This window comes from Miniopterus natalensis, chromosome 3 (assembly GCF_054644295.1).
Source record: "Miniopterus natalensis isolate mMinNat1 chromosome 3, mMinNat1.hap1, whole genome shotgun sequence".
NCBI classification, from domain to species: domain Eukaryota; kingdom Metazoa; phylum Chordata; class Mammalia; order Chiroptera; family Miniopteridae; genus Miniopterus; species Miniopterus natalensis.
In genome coordinates, this window is record NC_142083.1 from 91,742,842 (window position 1) to 91,759,892 (window position 17,051).

Below are 17,051 nucleotides of genomic sequence, written 5' to 3' on the forward strand. Positions count from 1 at the left end.
ATTCCTGCATAGTCCCCTGCCCTGCCTTGGGCAGAGCCGAAGAGTGGCTGTCCCCTTTAAACAGGGCAGCCACAGTCTCCACCACTGCCTACTGTCTCCCGGGCACTGAAGCTGCAGGTCAGGGCCCACTTTGTTTCTTTTTTTAATTAATCCTCATTGGAGGATATTTTTCCATTGATTTTTAGAGAGAGTGGAAGGAAAAGGAGGAAGGGGAGGAGAAAGAGACAGAGAGAGAGAGAGGGAGAGAGAAACATATATGTAAAAGACTCATTGGTTGCCTCCCACATGCACATGCACCCTGACCCGGGTTGGGGATTGAACCTGCAACCCAGGTGCCCAGGCTGACGCTCTAACCAGTGAGCCACACCAGACAGGCCCCACTTTCTTTCTTTATGTAAAGATCCTTGACTGGCCCATGTGTGACCTTTCACAAGGATCATGCCAAATAAGCAAAACTGGTTAAAAGATATAAAGTTCAGGCTTCACAGTGTTTATTAACAAGAGTGCTACATGCCTTCTGCTAAAGCCATGACTACTGATGGAACTCGGTATTCAGTGATGGGCTCCAATACTACAGAACAGAGTAAAGGACAGTCCCTGGATGTAGGAGCAGCCTAGAGGCTTGTGGGACAAGAGGGATTCTTGTAATTGAGGGGGGTTTTCATGACAGGGAAGTAATGCTGCACTCAACTCCACCAGAACCCACAGGCCTGAGGATGGTTCAAGTGGGAAAACAAATCAGAACAAAGGCCTGCAGGTGGGGATGGAGACAAGGTTCAGTGCCCAAGTCTGCCTCATCCCCATGTGGCGGTGCCTTCCTGCATCTAACCCCCTAATATTTCAGCAAATGCTCCATCTTAGCATCCGTCTCCCTCTCCCCTCCTCTCAATCCGGGCCTAGAGATACTTTTGTTGTATATTTAAATGCCTCATCTCACGCTCCGGCCCAACTCAGGCTGCGAAGTTGTCTGGTGACAAATGCCTCAGGAGCCAACTGTGGGAATAAGCCCAGTCCAAGCCTTGAGTGGGACTTCACACTAGGTTTGCAATGCCACCTTCCAACATCTGCGGGAAGGACCCTCAGTGCTGCAGTAATGGTGTTGCTAGCAAGAAAGCTCACTTTTCTCTTCCCAAGTCTTCCTTTAGACTTCTACTTTTCAAAAGACAGGACATGAGTGGGACTCGGCTGACTTCTCCAGAAGAAAAACTAAGCTGTCAGGAGATGCTCCGCCTAGCTTCCTGCTGCTGTGCCTGGGTCTAGGATCCTGAGGGGGCCACAGCAGGCACTCAATAAACATCTGCTGAATGAAGGACAAGTATCTGAAACTGGCAGGAGGTCACTGCTGAGCCCCTTTCTTGCCCATCAGATCTTTCCCATCCTCTTCACCCAACCCAGCAAGTGTACTCACACCTCAAGCTGCTCAGCTCAGAACCGGGGGCCCTTCCAGCTGTACCAGCATTGGGTCTTTTGAGAGACAGTCTCCACTGGGAGCTCAGACTAGACAAACTACAATGAGCAAAAATTTTAACACAAAAAAATATGTTAATATTCCTCCGAATATAATGGAGGGAAAAATAAATCTAGCAAGGGAGACAGTGATGTAGGAGGGTACACTGCACATGTGTCATGGCACGGGCTCCCAAAAAAGAAGCCACGCACCAAATTCTAGAACATTCATTCAAATCAGTACGTTGTCCCATGGCAAGCTCTGGGATCTGGGCTTGACAGCACTGGCGCTTGTCAAAGCACTACCCATCCATCAGCCTGAGTGTGCTCTTAGGCAGGCATGACTCTGTGGACAAGGTCAGCCACCTCTGCAGCCGGCTCCAGGAAGGCCAGCAGAAAAGTGGGGCAGCCTGATCTGCAGATGAACACCATATAGGCCCCTGCTAAGCTACCTGCAGAAAGCTCCTTGAACTCTTTCAAAGAAGAAGTGACCACAATGTAGGTATTAAATATCTTTTTGCAGTAGATAATCTTTTACATTGATACAGAATCATTTTACATTCGTAGATCAGATACTAATAGTTGCTTTATTTTAGTAAATCATGTAGGAAAACAAAAAGGAAACTACTCAGAAGTGTCCTCCATTAGCCTGTCTTACCACACAGGAGGATCTGGAAACATGGAATCTACACATCCTAGAAGCTGAGGTTGGGGAAACTATTTTGCTCTGGCTGGATGGTGGAGAGCCTTCAACTGCTTAGACTGTGCTTTCCTTTTATGAACAAACATTATATAGGAAAAGACAATGATTCTTAGCATTAAATAATTTAAAACACTTCTGAAAACAGGTGTCACCAGTTTAAGTGGTGAGAACCAAGCTGTAGCAGGCAGTAGGGGTAAGGCTCTGGGATAAGGAGGCCATTAGCCAGGCTGTGGTCCAGCAGAAGGGCAGGCGTCCACTCACACCTGGCTTCAAACAACAGAACTCAACAGTCATGGACAAGAGGCCACCCCGGTGGGGTGGGAGGGAGGACTATCAGTTCTGACAAAGATCACAGCCCACATCAGGAGTAGCATCTCCAGGGACCCTCTTTGTGTGTACCTCCCCAGGCCGCAAGGCCCCCATGTTCCAGCTGCTTGGTACCCTTGGAAATTAAACTCCAAGAAGAGCAATGACACCTCTACTAAGGGGTGGACAACATGGGGGGGCTTGCAGGCTGCAAGTTCCTGGAAAAGACAATCTGTCAGGAAAGACTCATTCCAGAACCTCCTGGAGGTTTGATGAGAGGGAAATTAATCACTTCACAACTTGGTGCAGCTTCAGGCTTCATTTTTAAGCTGTAAGCATGGCCTTTAATTCTTTACTAAGATTTCCACCACATTTGATTCCAAATTAGAGTTTTGGCTCTTCAAGAAGTGTCCAGATGTCTTACTCTGTCTGGGCCAGAAGAGGCTGAGTTACACCCATGGAACAAGAACTACTACCAGCCCTTAGGCGTGCCACGCCTTACTGCCCAGGGGCTGTCCTCCATGACCATTCTGTGGAGAGGTGTGTTGTCACATGATTTTGCTGTTGCCAAGGCGGTCCAGAGGGCCTCTGCAGGCAGGGCACGATGCTGCTGTTCTGGAATCCTCCTGTCTCCAAGGTGCCCTGGCCACGAGGAGAAGCCACTGCTCCCCACCTAGTTTCCAGTGGACCGTTTTCCTGAGCCAAGACACAAATGGTTACAGTTTACTGGCATTGCACAGAACACTCCTGTGGGTGAGCCTCTATCATCCCTGGGAAGGAGCTATGCCAGCAGCCCCAGCCGCTAGGAACCCGCACAAGTAAAAAGTCAGTTCCGAGAACTCAGTTTCCAAGCACAACTCCTGGCAGCCCCTGGAGGTTGCATAGCCCTACATCCACAGGCAGGACAGGCGCTATGAAACAGGCAGGGAGTTGGGAAGATCTGAGTTCTAAGCCTGGCTCCACTATGACTCACCCTCTGTGACTGTGGGCAACATGATTACCACCACTGTGGGATGCAGCGCTCTGGGAGGTGGTGTGGGGAGGGCTGGGAAGGCAGCCCCTAGTGAAGCCTCTCCCCATGGTCTGGTTCAGCCCTGCATTTCCATTGACTCTGCCATGTTACCTAATGCGGGTGTCTGCACGGGTCAAGAGGCTCGGCTCCAAGGGGAGCCAGATACACTACGCCTGAAACTAGTACCTCTTCGAACTCCGGGGCAGTGGAACATGAAATTGGTTAAAGTAAGGGAAAACAGGGATTAGTTCAGAGAGGGAAACAAAGGAGAGAAACCTCAAGGGTTTTCCTACCTCGGCTGGGTATCAGGAGGTAAACATTTTCTTAAGTTTGGAAAGGAATCCCTCCTTGTCCTCCCCAGCCTCAGGCCTAGCCTTGCCTCCTGCGGAGCTATCCATGGTGCTGCCACCTGGGCACAAACAGCAGAAAAAACTGGGGTCAAGGGCGTACACCTCCAGGCGTCCCACCCCAGGCCCCACCTACCCCCACCTGGTTACCCAAGAGCTCCACAATCAGGGAACCACCAAGCACCACCCTGAGAGGAGAGGGGACAGCTCCCAGGTTAGCCAAGGCTGCCTTGCCTTTTCAGATGACTGAAGCAAACAGGCCACTCAGTACTTCAGTGGATCCCAACTGCTCCCCGAGTCACTGGCCCGCAAGAGGGAAATAATAAACAGCCAGACAATCACCAGCTGTCTCCATCTTAACAACTGTGACAAAAATATAGCCCAGTGCCAGATGCCTTCCTGGCCAGGCCACAAAGCTTCAACATTAGCTCATTTAATCCCTAGGATAACCTTATAGGTAAATTTCAGATGCACACACACACACACACACACACACAAAGAAATGAGTCACAGAGAGGTCAGGTGGTTTGCCCTAGATCACAGAGTAAATGGGAGGGTGAACTAAGTTCAAACCCAAGCAGTTGGGACTCCAAAGCCCAGGCTCTTAACCACCATGCAGTTGGCTCTAAGAAAGTGAAGAACAATGCCAAGACCAACCGACCAGCTTCCACACTCCACACATGCACACATCTTTGGGATACTCAGGGAAGGACTCATTGCCTCTCAGAATTCCAGGACATATGCACTTCTTATCTGTAACAACAGCAGTGGAGGACTCTGTATGTCACTGGGCAGATCTCCCCATTTGGGCACATATAACCATAAATGCTCCAGAAAAAGGGAGGCTGTTCCCTGTTTCTTTAGGGGCCAGACTGAGACTAACGAGAGTAACTCTGCTGTACAAATGCATCATTTTAAAGATCTACCAACCACTAGGCAGGGAGGGCAAACTTTTGTTATGAGTTAGATTACAGACCTGTACTAAACATTTTTAACTGTAGGGCACATTTTTAACATGCTAGATGTATGCCAAGCACAGTGCACAGGAGAAGAAAAAACAGTCATGGTCCCCAAGATCACAGACTAAGACACTTTCCTCAATGAGAAGCCCAAGGCAACAGGCCCCCCAGCAGAGGTGGGCAAGATTGTCCTAGGTCCAGCCCCGTTGGCAGTCCTCTGGATTGGCATGCTCTCACAGCTCAGGAATGTCCTCAGAGAGACAGCGGTGGCCCTGAACAAGGATGTACTAACAGAAGTCTGAGCAATCACCAAAGCCAAAGCAGCAGGGTGACCCTGATTCCCAGGGCCCCCAGCTGAGGACCTAGGCACTGCACAATTGGCAGAGGAAGCCCCTGTGAGAGGTGCCCACTGCCATGTGTACCCTCCCTCAGTCTTTCATATTGTCTTTTTCTTTTTCAATCCTCACCCAAGGATATTTTTCCCACTGCTTTTCAGAGTGAGTGGAAAGGGGAGAGAAAGAGAAACATCAAAGTGAGAGAAACACATCGACTGGTTGCCTCCAGCACACACCCTGACCAGGGCCGGGGATCAAGCCTACAACCAAGGTACGTGCACATGGCCAAAATCAAACCTGGGGCCCTTTAGTCTGTGGGCCGATGCTCTAACCACTGTGCCAAACCGGCTAGGGCCTCTTTTTTTTTTTTTTAAATATGTTTTTATTTATTTCAGAGAGAGGAAAGGACAGGGATAGAAACATCAATGATGAGTCATTAATTGGCTGCCTCCGGCACGCCCCCTACTGGGAATCAAGCCTGCAGCCTGGGCATGTGCCCTGACCAGGAATTGAACCGTGACCTCCTGGTTCATAGGTCAACGCTCAACCATTGAGCAATGCTAGTCGGGCTTATATCCCCTTTTCTTACATAAAGACTTAACAAAAAGGATTCTCAAAAGGATCCATGAATCAGAAATTTCCCATTACTCCTGAACCTCCTACAACAAGGGAGAGCAAAAGTATTGGATTTCATTATCCCCTCAATAAGGAGATAGCAAATCTTCATGTGTTTGTGTGTGTGAGTATATGAGAGTTTGCATGTGTCACAGCAGATTTACCACTGAGGGAGCTTTTAACATGTGCCACATACCGTGCCAAATGCTTTAAATGTGATCTCATTTAATCATGTGGAACCCTATGAAGTAGGTGCTACTATTTTCCCCAATTTACAGATGAGGAAACTGAGGCTCTGAGAGGTGAAGTAATTTGCCTAGGTTTCACTGCTAACAATGGCAGAGCTGGGTCATGAATCTTCTGACATCAGAACCCAAGCTCTCACCTACTAGTCCCAACGGGGCACAAAAACATTCAGTGACTGCTGACACCTCCTCCCCCAACTCTGCTGTCCTCATCACCTCAAGGAATGGTACGAAGTAGTTATGCCCCATGGCCACGGAAGTATTTGAGCCATAGTGGCCAATCTGGGAGAGACAGAATAAGCACCCACCGGGTTAGCTGGTTAATTATTCACAACAAAAAACAGAAATGCACCTAGTCATGCTCCTCATTCCGTACTGCCAGGAACACACTCTTACCTCTTTCTATTTTAAATCTGGCTAAAAGAGGTATGGTATGGGTTCCTTCAGAAGTATTTACTGGCCAGGACATCAAAAGGATATAAGCACTTAACTTAGAATTCTAACCCAAACATTAGGAATAAAGTGTGAGCCTCTGCACACAGTTGACAGTCTATAAATACACGGCTCTTCTCTCTCTCTCGGTCCTGATTTCTCTGAAGACTAGCCTGGGGTAGGAGGAGCGACATGTCCTTATAGGATGCCCTGGGTACTCAGGTGCCTTCTGGTCTCATTACAAGATACAAATACAGTGTTGTACTTCCAAAGCTGCTTTTAATAAAGCTGGTACACGATTTTTGCACTTTAGAATAGGAAATGCCCCATGGTGGAAGTCCATCCCAGCCAAATAGGCATTTCTAGTTTGCACTTTCAGAAGGTGGGGCTGCTCAGCCTACCATAGACAGAGGTCAAACCCGACACCAAAGGACTCCTCTATCAGACCACAACCTGATTTTCCTGAGAAGGGTTATGTTTCTCTCTCTCCCTCAGAGTGTTTCCCAGCTGACGGTTAGGAAAATTAATTCAAAACTATTCAGCCAATATTTACCACTAACCAGCCTTGGGCCAGGTGCTATGCAAGGTGCTAGGGGTTCAAAGATGAAACACTGTAGTTACTACAGGCAGGGATTCCAAGTCAGAACTGTCTGATGGCTGTTTACACGGTGATGCCAAGGGAAGATTAACCAGATAACATTTATTCTGTGAACCTGTACCACCTTTTTGTGTCAAACTCCTAGTGTTACAAGAAAGGTCTAGCATTTATTTGGGGATTCAATGCTTGTTCTGTCTTCCCCTATTATACTGTAGGTGGATGAGGGCAGAGATCCTGCCTCTCTATGTGTCACTTCTTAGCACACAGAAAATGCTAAAGGAACATCTGTTTGAAGAAACAGAGGCAAACAGTACTCCAGGATCTGACTTCTGAGGACTGGACTCACCCCACAGGGAGAACTGACTCCCTGAGCCATCTATACACACAGGTTGAGCCAGCAGAGTGCCTCTCATTCTGCTAACATGTCTTTTCCCTCACCTTCTCTTGCCTCTGCCCTGTTTAAAGGGGGTCTATGGTCAACACTGTCAGCCATATGAGAGAAGCGAAACAGCAAGTGGAATTCCCAAATGATGAACTCAGGGACAGGTTTCTATAGCTAAGTGTATGTTGTCAGAAGAATTAATGATGATCCAGAAACAAACTGAGCCATACTATGTCAGTAACTCAAAAAGTCATGCAGTAATCTCAGAGTGCCCCAATACCCTGTGTCTTTCTGCTTAAGCACTAAAGAGTCCCTAAGCAGACTATAGTCTTTGTTCAGACTGGGAAAGAAGCTAGGGTCAGCCATTAAAGGTTTTCAGCAGCCGCATGAGGGAACAAAAATAAACAAAGGATACTAAACCCACCAAAAACTTTAGGTCAATTTCTACATAATTGTGTCTATTTCAAATGCCTTCCAGGTACTCTTTCCCATAATTAAAGCAAAGACACTCAGGAATCAATCTGTATCTACAATGACTCTCCTGGGTCTCTAATGACTCTCTTAACTCATATGTACAGTACTTTGAGACTACTGCAAAAAGTACGCCTTATCCCAAGAACCACTGATAACTGAACACAACTGCTTCTAGTATGACTTTAGTTAATACCTTTTGTTAAATGCTTGAAATAAAAAAGATTGAGGCTCTACTTACATAAACAGGACTTACTGTTAGTGAGGTTGTCAGGAAATGGGAATTATATGTACTGTCATATTTTCCTATGGGGATTGCAAAAGTAACTTTCTTCACAGTGTAAAGGGAGGCTTAACTATACCCAGGCAGCAGGCTGATAGTGCATTCTTTGAAGCCAATTCTAAGATTCCTTTTTTTAGAATAGTTTATTGGCCCAGCCAGGCATGGCTCAGTTGTTGAGCATTGACCTAGGATCCAGGAGATCGAGGTTCGATTCCCAGTCAGGGCACATGCAGGGTTGCAGGCTCAATCCCCAGTCGGGGGGGTGCAGGATGCAACCGATCAATGACGACTCTCTCATCATTGATGTTTCTATCTCTCTCTCTCTCTCTCCCTTCCTCTCTCTGAAATCAATAAAGATATATTTTTTTAAAAAAGAATAGTTTATTGATTTTTTAAAGAGAGGAAAGGAGAAGAGAGAAACATTGATGTGAGAGTGTAACACTGACCAGCTGCCTCATACACTACCCCTACCAGAAATCAAGCCTGCAACCTGGGCATGTGCCCTGACCAGGAACTGAACCAGCAACCCTTCGGTGCACAGGACAACGCCCAACCAACAGCCACACCGGCCAGGGCCCAATTCTAAGATTCTTTTTTTTTTTTTTTTTTAATTGCTTTTCAGAGAGAGCAGAAGGGAGGGAGAGAGTGAGAGAAACATAGATGTGAGAAAGACACATCGACTGGTTGCCTCCCGCACGTGCCTCAACTGGGGCTGGGGATCGAGCCTGTAACTGAGGCACGTGCCCTTGGATGGACTCAAACCTGGGACCCTTCAGTCTACAGGCCAACACTCTAACCACTGAGCCAAACAGGCTAGGGACCCAATTCTAAGATACTTAAATGGCATTTATGCCCTGAACAAGTAGCTCAGTTAATTAGAGCAGTGTCCTGATAGGCCAAGGTAGTGGGTTTGATCCTGGGTCAGGGCACATAAAAAGCAACCACCAATTAATGCATAAACAAGTAGAACAACAAATCGATGTTTCTCTTTCTCTCTCTTTCTCCCTTTCTCTCTAAAATTAATCAGTCAATAAATAAATAAGTAAATAAAAATTTATGTCTGGGAGCCAAATTTCCCATTGGAATACAACTCTGAAATGATAATGGGAATAGAAAAGATATATAGTTTGGCATAGGCATTTCACTTTATAAACAACTTTTCGGAAGTGCATCCAATGCATATATTGAAGTTAAGCTATACTCAGTAAAACTATGGCAATAAAAAAAATTGTTGTTTTAAATCCTCATACAAAGATATGTTTTTTATTGATTCTACAGAGAGAGGAAGGGAAATGTCAATGTGAGAGAGAAACATCAATCTGTTGCTTCACACATGTACCCCAACCAGGGATAGAACCTGCAACCTGGGTATGTGCTCTGACTGGGAATCAAACCCGAGACCTTCCATGACAATGTTCTAACCACTGATCTACATTGGCCAGGGCAATATAAATTTTAAAGGAAGAACTAGCAAAGTATCAGGCACACAGGAAGCTCCCAATAAATCCTGGCTGAATGAGAGAAGAGGAAATTAGCTATCAGGACAAGGAGCCATGAAAATAATGAGGGTTCTGAGGACACTAAGAAGCTGACTATATGACTAACTCTCAATTTAAACTATCAGAAAGGGGTTTAAAACAACAACTGGTGACTACTAATACCCAGATTCTAATAGAGTGAAAAAGGCCCATGTCCTTGTGTAGGGCTCAGTTCAAGAGACCCCAAGTTCCAGGTGGGTGGGGAAAGGAAGAGGACAGCTGAGAGCTGCCTGCACAACAATCTCACATGCTACATGACTGTGGTAACATTTAAGATTCAGAAAGGAGAAGCTGGAAGTGCACATGAGAGTTACATGGAATAACTATTCCCATTATTTCCACTTCTTTTTTGTTCAAGGGTATAACAAGAAAATAAGGGAAAAGTATATGTATGTACCAAACCATTTAAAACAAGTAGCTCATCCATGCTTGGTTAGGCCACAGACAGGACTTGTGGTGGCTACTTTTTCACAGAGAACTTGGTCTCCTGGACTCAATAGGATTTCAGCAAAGTCCATGCAAAGGCTGCTGCTGCTGCTGCTGTTGCTGGGACACCCCTCCCTGCTGGGTTGGATGGGGAGTGGGAATCCAAGACCAAGCTCTCCACTTCATTGGGAAATCCACCCCCTGATCCAATCACCTGCACTGAATGACCATATACTAATCTAAAACTATTCAAGTTCTGAAAACACATGAGGACCATCTAGGACCCAGACAAAAACAAAATGATGCAACAAGGAGGAAACATGTTGTGCAGCTAAAGACAATTACACTCTCAGCACAGCCTGTCCTGACCCAGAAGTCATCCAATCAGCAAAGAACCAGCATCTCCACAGCAAAGCAACACCCTCCCATGGGAATAGGGCTGTGGCCGAGGTTTCCCATCACCAAAGCTTTTGCACAAAAGCATTTTGGTATCAAATATCATTAATATTTAACTACACTCTGTAGAGAGAGCATGACATTTGAGCTCAGGATAACTAAGGCACCTGTTCATTGCCAGAGGAATTCAAAGTTAGACCTATGGGGAATAGGAAGATTTGGAGTCATGTGACCATGGTTTTTATTGATGTGGAAGATGTTTACCAGACACTGCAATCTTGGTGAAGTGTTCTGGGTCAGAAATACATAAAGCCTTTCAATCCATCTTCTTAAGCTGTTACAAGAAACTCTCATGGGGTGGTGTGCCCAAGGTCACAAGGCAAGTGGCAGAACCAAGGATAGAACTCAGAAGAGCAGCTCTCTGTGACACAGGGCTGCTATCTGGCAGGGTGCAATCCAGTACTCTCTAACACAGAGAAAGGAAGAGCTGTGCTCTGCAGTAACTTGGCTGTTCTGAGCCCTCAGCTCCCCTCTTTCTACTGTGCTCTCTGGAGGCTCCATGCAGATCCCCAAGTGGAAACCACAACATGCTTCTGACAGACTGAAAGGATGCCCATGTGCTGTAGTGCGACCTTACCAGTGCTTGTGTTGGTGACGCCATTCACTGTCCCCTCCACGTCAGTCTCATCTTCAGCATAACTCAGGATCAGGCTGTGTTGCCGGCTTGTCAGTCTCCTGTGGAGTGAGCATAGTCAGTGTCAAGTGTCTCTTCTGGGCAGCTCTTTAAAGGACAAGGCCTGGGCCAGTGTGAGAAATGTGGGACCCCTGGCCCAGACAGAGCGTACAACTTGACCTAAAAAGCCACATCCTCAAAGCTTCTGGAAAGAATCTCCTAAAATACCCTAAGTTGTTTTAGCACTGTGGCTGTGCTAAATAGTTTACTGGGGTGGGAGGGAGCTTTTATGAGTGTGTGTGTGTGTGTGTGTGTGTGTGTGTGTGTGTGTGTAGGAAATTAAAAGGAGTGCTGGAAACCCAGCTCTCCCAAACAGATTTGGCATGCCTGTTCTAGTTGCGCACAGCATTCTGCTTGGACCTTTCTCCCAGAGGACACAGACATCTTGTGCCAGGATTATATATCTGTCTCTTCCACCAGAATGTGAGCACCCTGAGAGCAATAATAATAATAAACACAACAGCAGTAACAGCTAAGCATTCCCTATGTATTATTTATTTAATTCTCCAAATTAAGGGGGTTAACCTTTTTCATTATGTCCACTCTGCACATGGAAAACTGGGGCAGGACACATTGATTTAAAGAAGAAAACTCCCTAAGCCCCAGCATTTTCATCAGCAGAGCCACAATGGGACCAGGTGGTCTGGTGGTGTTAAACCATCACACTGCCACATTCATCATAGGACCTGGCAGGTAAAAAGACCTCAACTGGCCCGACTGATGGTGAAAGTGTGTAGGGATCCAGTGGGCCTTGCCGTGGCTAAGTGGGAGCTTACTTTGGAACTCTTATCTTCACGTGAATGTAGTGATCTCCGTAGCCATAACTGTTAATCCGGGGGATGCCTTTCCCACTCATCCGAATCTTCTGGTCTGTCTGGATCCCAGGGGGGATCTGTAAGGAAAGGAAACCTGTGGTTTTCCTTGGTCTCCAGTTGCCCATTTGGGTTTCTAGATAGCCCACCGACAACCACATGAAAACTGGCTAAGCTGGGGTCCACCCTGAGCAGAGCCAGTAACAAAGATGTAGCGGCAGGTACTTTGGGGAGGTGAGCCAAGGGAAGGAGCACAGAGAGCCAGGCCTGAAATGAGGCAAAGCCAACACAGGGATGTGTTGCTGAGGCTGCTCCTTGGCCCAGCAAAGGAGGGAATGAGACTCAGGAATTGCTGTCCCTTGTGATGACACACTCAAGGCCCAGTTTGTTACTCAAACTCAAGGAATGGCCAGACATTCCTCCTGCCTCCTCTAAATCTCATTTCCCCTGAATCCCTGACATGTTGGTTGTTTACAGGTTCTAGCCACTTGTCAGCCATTTTTCATTTCAGAGGGGGAAAAAAAAAAAGCAAACAATGAAGTAGGAGGGTAGCAAAGACAATCTTGCCCTCTTACCGTCACGTTGATTGTCTCATACAGGCCCTGTGCTCTGGCTGTCCCCCCAAGAATAGCCTGAGCTATAGAAATAAAGAGGTCGGAGTGGATGTCTGCACCGTCCCTCCGGAACACTGGGCTTTTCTCTACCTAGGGCCAAATACAAGAGATCGGTATTACACACAGAGAGGTCTTCTGGAAACTGGAAATCAGTCCCTTTCAGCAGCTGGAGCTCAGGGCCTAACACACGTTACTCTGCTTCTATGCTTGCAGCATAGCACTGAGGAAGAGAGCGTACTTTCACCAAAGTGAAACACTACACCAGGTTATATGTCAGATTCACTTCTATAGTGCAATACGAACGTGCCTAGATTGCCTCAGGCTCAGATCAAGCCATTCAATTATGAACAGAAATATAGTATAATTGGCTTTTTGAACATTTAAAATTTTTTTTACTTTACTAGAAAGTACAGAGGAACACAGACTAATATATCTACAAAGGCAAAAATGGTTTTCCAAATTGTCATTTGGTACAAACTACCTTCAAGACAGTCTGACAACACTAAAATGATTTTGATTTTATAAGCACTGTTCGTTTTGTCTCAAAGTCATTCCTTGCATTCTAGTAATTTCTTCTCTCTCAATTTTTTCTTCTCTATTATTAGAAAGGAACAGAAGCTGAATTCTTTACCAAACTTTTCTTATCAATTGGCTTCCAGCTTGCTTTGTCTTGGATTTCTCAGTCTAGAATATTCACCCTTTAGATTATTTTGTCTGTTTTAAATTATGAAATACTTCACATGTATATAAACTGCAAAGTAAATAATATAACGCTACAAATGAGATGTTATGAATGCAGGTGAAGTCCTCCTGCTTCCTTCTCACCGTCCCCCCCAGGGTTAACTACATTGCTGAATTTAGAATTTATCATTCCTACAAGCATCTTTTAACTTATACTACATTTTTGCATGTCCTTAAGTAATATATAACATCAACTCAAGTGGTTTAAAAGATTATATAAATTATATTCCTTGCATCCTCTTGCACTGTTCTTTCCCTCCTCTTAGTAACTAAGAAGTCTCGTTACACATGGTCATTTCTTCCTTCTGACTGCTCTGTGGTCCTCTGCAACTACAGCACAGTTCACCCACCATTCTCTTCTCCAAGGACAACAAGTTGTTGTCAATGTCTTGCTACTATGAACGAGGCTATCACACCTTGTGCCTCTGCCTACTGCATCTGTGTGGGCTTTTCTCAGGTATGTATCTGCTGGAATTGCCTCTAGAAGCCCCTATCTCCTTTAAGGTTTCCCTTACCTCAGAAAACTAGGTTTGCCCTTATATATAGTAGGTAAAACTGTACCTTTGGGACTTACTGTCCATACCAACAATTTGATACGTATTAAACACAAGGAGGTATTTTCTGTATTTTTATGTTTTTTGTCCCCAACTTGTAAACATCCTAAAACAACTCTGTTCTCTCCACACCTAGCACAAAAGCTTGATGGTAACATATTTAATAACCCCACGAAGGTAGCCACTGTTCCCCTCGGAAACACGGATGGCAGGGCACGCCCCATGAAGCTCCCACCTCTCTCCACAAGAAGTCTCGGCCGCACTTTTCCACAACAGCAAGGCCCCAGTAGAGGATGTGCATGCAGAGCACCTACCCTAAATGTGATGAAAATTTCTCTTTTTCCTACAGGCATCCTCACAGTCTGGCCATCCTCAACTCCTGTGAGTGAGAACAAAAGTTCAAAAGAGAATGATTACTTGAAGGTCTCCCAAGGCATTTTCTGCTCTGAATTCAAGCCACTGAACGCCTTACTCATTCATGAGGAACACCAGTTATTCAATATGGCAACAAGTACAACTTTTCAAAGGTGTACCATACAATAATTCATAACCAAAGAAGGGCACCTTCTATTCATTAATTCAAGTTTGCTGAACACTTGCCTCTTACCAGGGCCACGTAGTGCCTCAGGGAATGTCCAGTCCAACAGTGGAGATGAATATTAATCAAATAACAACACTAATAATGTATCATTATAGAGCCATGTTCTCAGAAGGAAAAAGTCACAACTCCAGACTAACGTACATCTAAGGAACAGGAAGGGTTCCAGGTAGCTTCCCTGGGAAAGCCCATAAGAACAAAGTTAACTGCTGAAAAGGTGGTAGAAAGCAAGTTTCAGACACAGGGAACAACACACACAAAGGCTGTTCTGGGAGGCACTATGTCCTGTTCAAAGAGCTACAGGAAAGTCGAGAAGGCTGCAGGGCAGGTAACAAAGGGAAGGCTAGTAAGAGGGGAGGCTGGAGAGGCCAGCAGGGGCCAAGAGAGGAAGTCTTTTCTTGGCCCCTGAGAGTCACTGCATGGTCTTCAATGGGGCAAATGGCATGATCAGACTGCCCTGTGGAAAAAGCACCCTGGGAACAAGAGTTAGTTGGGGAGGGTAGTCACAGGCTGTGCGGTGTCCAGGAGGAGGGGTGGTGGTGCAGATTGGGCTAGCAGTGAGAACAAATGCTGGCCTTGTGGACTAAAGATGGAGATGATGGGGAAGAGTGAAAATGTCAGGTCCCTTCTCTCCAAAGTGAAATGTAAGTGTATATTTTAAGGATAACTAGTGCAAAAAAGAAAAATGCAAGGAGATTCTAGTTCCTCCTCCAGCCTGGGATTCCAGGGCTTTAACACTGGCTTTATAACAACAAAATCACAAGGAAACAATGTCCAGCTCTCAGGCCCGTGTGGAGGAGCCCAGAACTCACCTGCAGGCACAGGGATAACCACTTTCTTCTTCTGCTTGGCCTGTCCTGCTCCTCTGCATACCACACAGGGAGACGTGATGATGGTGCCTCGGCCACCACATCTCCGACATGTGGAACGCATCACAAAAGGACCTGTATTTATGGTTTCCTGATAAAAAGGAGAAGAAAAATGGAACACTTAAATAAACAGGTAAACTCTGACAGCCAAGGCTTCGGGAACACAATACAAACAATATGTTTCATTAAATACTCTTGTTCTGCTCTGGCCAGGTAGCTCAGTCAGTTAGAGCGTTATGCCAATATGCCAAGGTTGCGGGTTCGATCCCCTATCAAGGCACATACAAGAAATCAACCAATGAGCCTGGCTGGTGTGACTCAGAAGTTGAGAATTGACCCATGAACCAAGAGGTCACAGGTTCAATTCCTGGTCAGGGCACATGCCTGGGTTGTGGGCTTAATCCCCAGTAGGGGGCATGTAGGAAGCAATGGATTGATGATGTTTCTCTCTCATCAACATTTCTCTATCCCTCTCCCTTCCTCTCTCTAAAAATCAATGAAAACAAAAATGGGGAGAAAAAAGAATCATATACTGAATGTATAAAATAAGTGGAACAAATCAATGCTATTGTTTTTTTCTCTCACTTCCTTCCTCGCTCTAAAAAAAAAAAAGACTCATGTTCTGTGTGCATATGCACTAAAACATACTGCCTAAGAACACAGGGGCAGGTTCATGGGCTCAAACTGTTCATCTGCCCTTCTAGAACCCACTGACTTCTGAATTCCAAACCACCAACTTGATTATATGAGACTGAAAAGTGGTATACTGTCTCCTTATAAAAGTTCCCCAAACACCTGAGAGCTGAGTAAATAAGTTTTAAGGAGTACCTCCCCTCTAATTACAAAAGTAATAGCTGAGAAAAGAGGAAAATAAAGAGGAAAATGACAAGTGAATGAAATCCTCCAGTCTGGTCACTGAGTCTGCAATTTTGCCTACTCCAAGGGAGGAGCAGTACAGGCCTCTCTGTCCCCTTAAGGCCATATAGGAGAGCTGGGCTGATTCTACCCCCTCCACCCCAGGGTCCCAGCCCACCGTCCCCACCCCCTAGCATGGGTACCTGGTAGCAATGAGGCCAGCAGCTCCTCTTGTAGGCACCAGTGCTCCTCACGCTCCTCCTCCTATTATTCCCCCCCTATGTAATCCCCCAATCCTTCAGGAGCCTCCCTAGTTCCTGCCAGAGCTGGTGAAGCCTTAGGATTTGTGGCCACTCCCATCATCCCCTCACTTGGCATTTTATTTAACCTAATATTTTTGGATTTTTTTTTTTTTAAATCCTCACTTGATATTTTTTCCATTGCTTTTCAGAGAGAGAGAGAGTGGAAGAGGGGGGAGAGATAGAGAGAGAAATATCAATGTGAGAGAGACACATCAATTGGTTGCCTCCTGCATGGGCCCCAACCGAGGCCAGGGATCCAGCCTACAACCGAGGTATGTACACTTGAAAGGGAATTGAACCTAAGACCCTTCAGTCGGTGGGCCGATGCTCTAACCACTAAATCAAACTGGCTAGGGCTGGATTTTTTTTTTTTTAATTATCAAATACATGTGTATCAAATACACTGCTGTGGCAAATCAAAGGACACAAATATAAAGAAAAACGTTATGCGCTGGCAGGTTTGGCTCAGTGGATAGAGC

General features: G+C 45.8%; 1 protein-coding gene across 2 annotated transcripts in view; it reads right to left on the reverse strand.

The window, feature by feature from the left end:
* Positions 1-1,945: 1,945 nt before the first annotated feature.
* The window catches only part of DNAJA3 (DnaJ heat shock protein family (Hsp40) member A3), a 29,531-nt gene continuing 14,425 nt past the window's right edge, over positions 1,946-17,051 (reverse strand). The window contains exons 6-12 of one of the 2 annotated variants that reach the window (XM_087815671.1): positions 15,359-15,506; positions 14,259-14,327; positions 12,615-12,739; positions 12,004-12,119; positions 11,132-11,229; positions 3,761-3,876; positions 1,946-3,151 (exon numbers count right to left, since the gene is read on the reverse strand). In XM_087815671.1, the coding sequence (XP_087671797.1) occupies positions 3,773-3,876; positions 11,132-11,229; positions 12,004-12,119; positions 12,615-12,739; positions 14,259-14,327; positions 15,359-15,506 (660 nt within the window). In that variant the 3' untranslated portion in view covers positions 1,946-3,151; positions 3,761-3,772. The remainder of the gene's footprint in view (positions 3,152-3,760; positions 3,877-11,131; positions 11,230-12,003; positions 12,120-12,614; positions 12,740-14,258; positions 14,328-15,358; positions 15,507-17,051) is intronic. The other variant, XM_087815672.1, reaches the window with a different exon arrangement.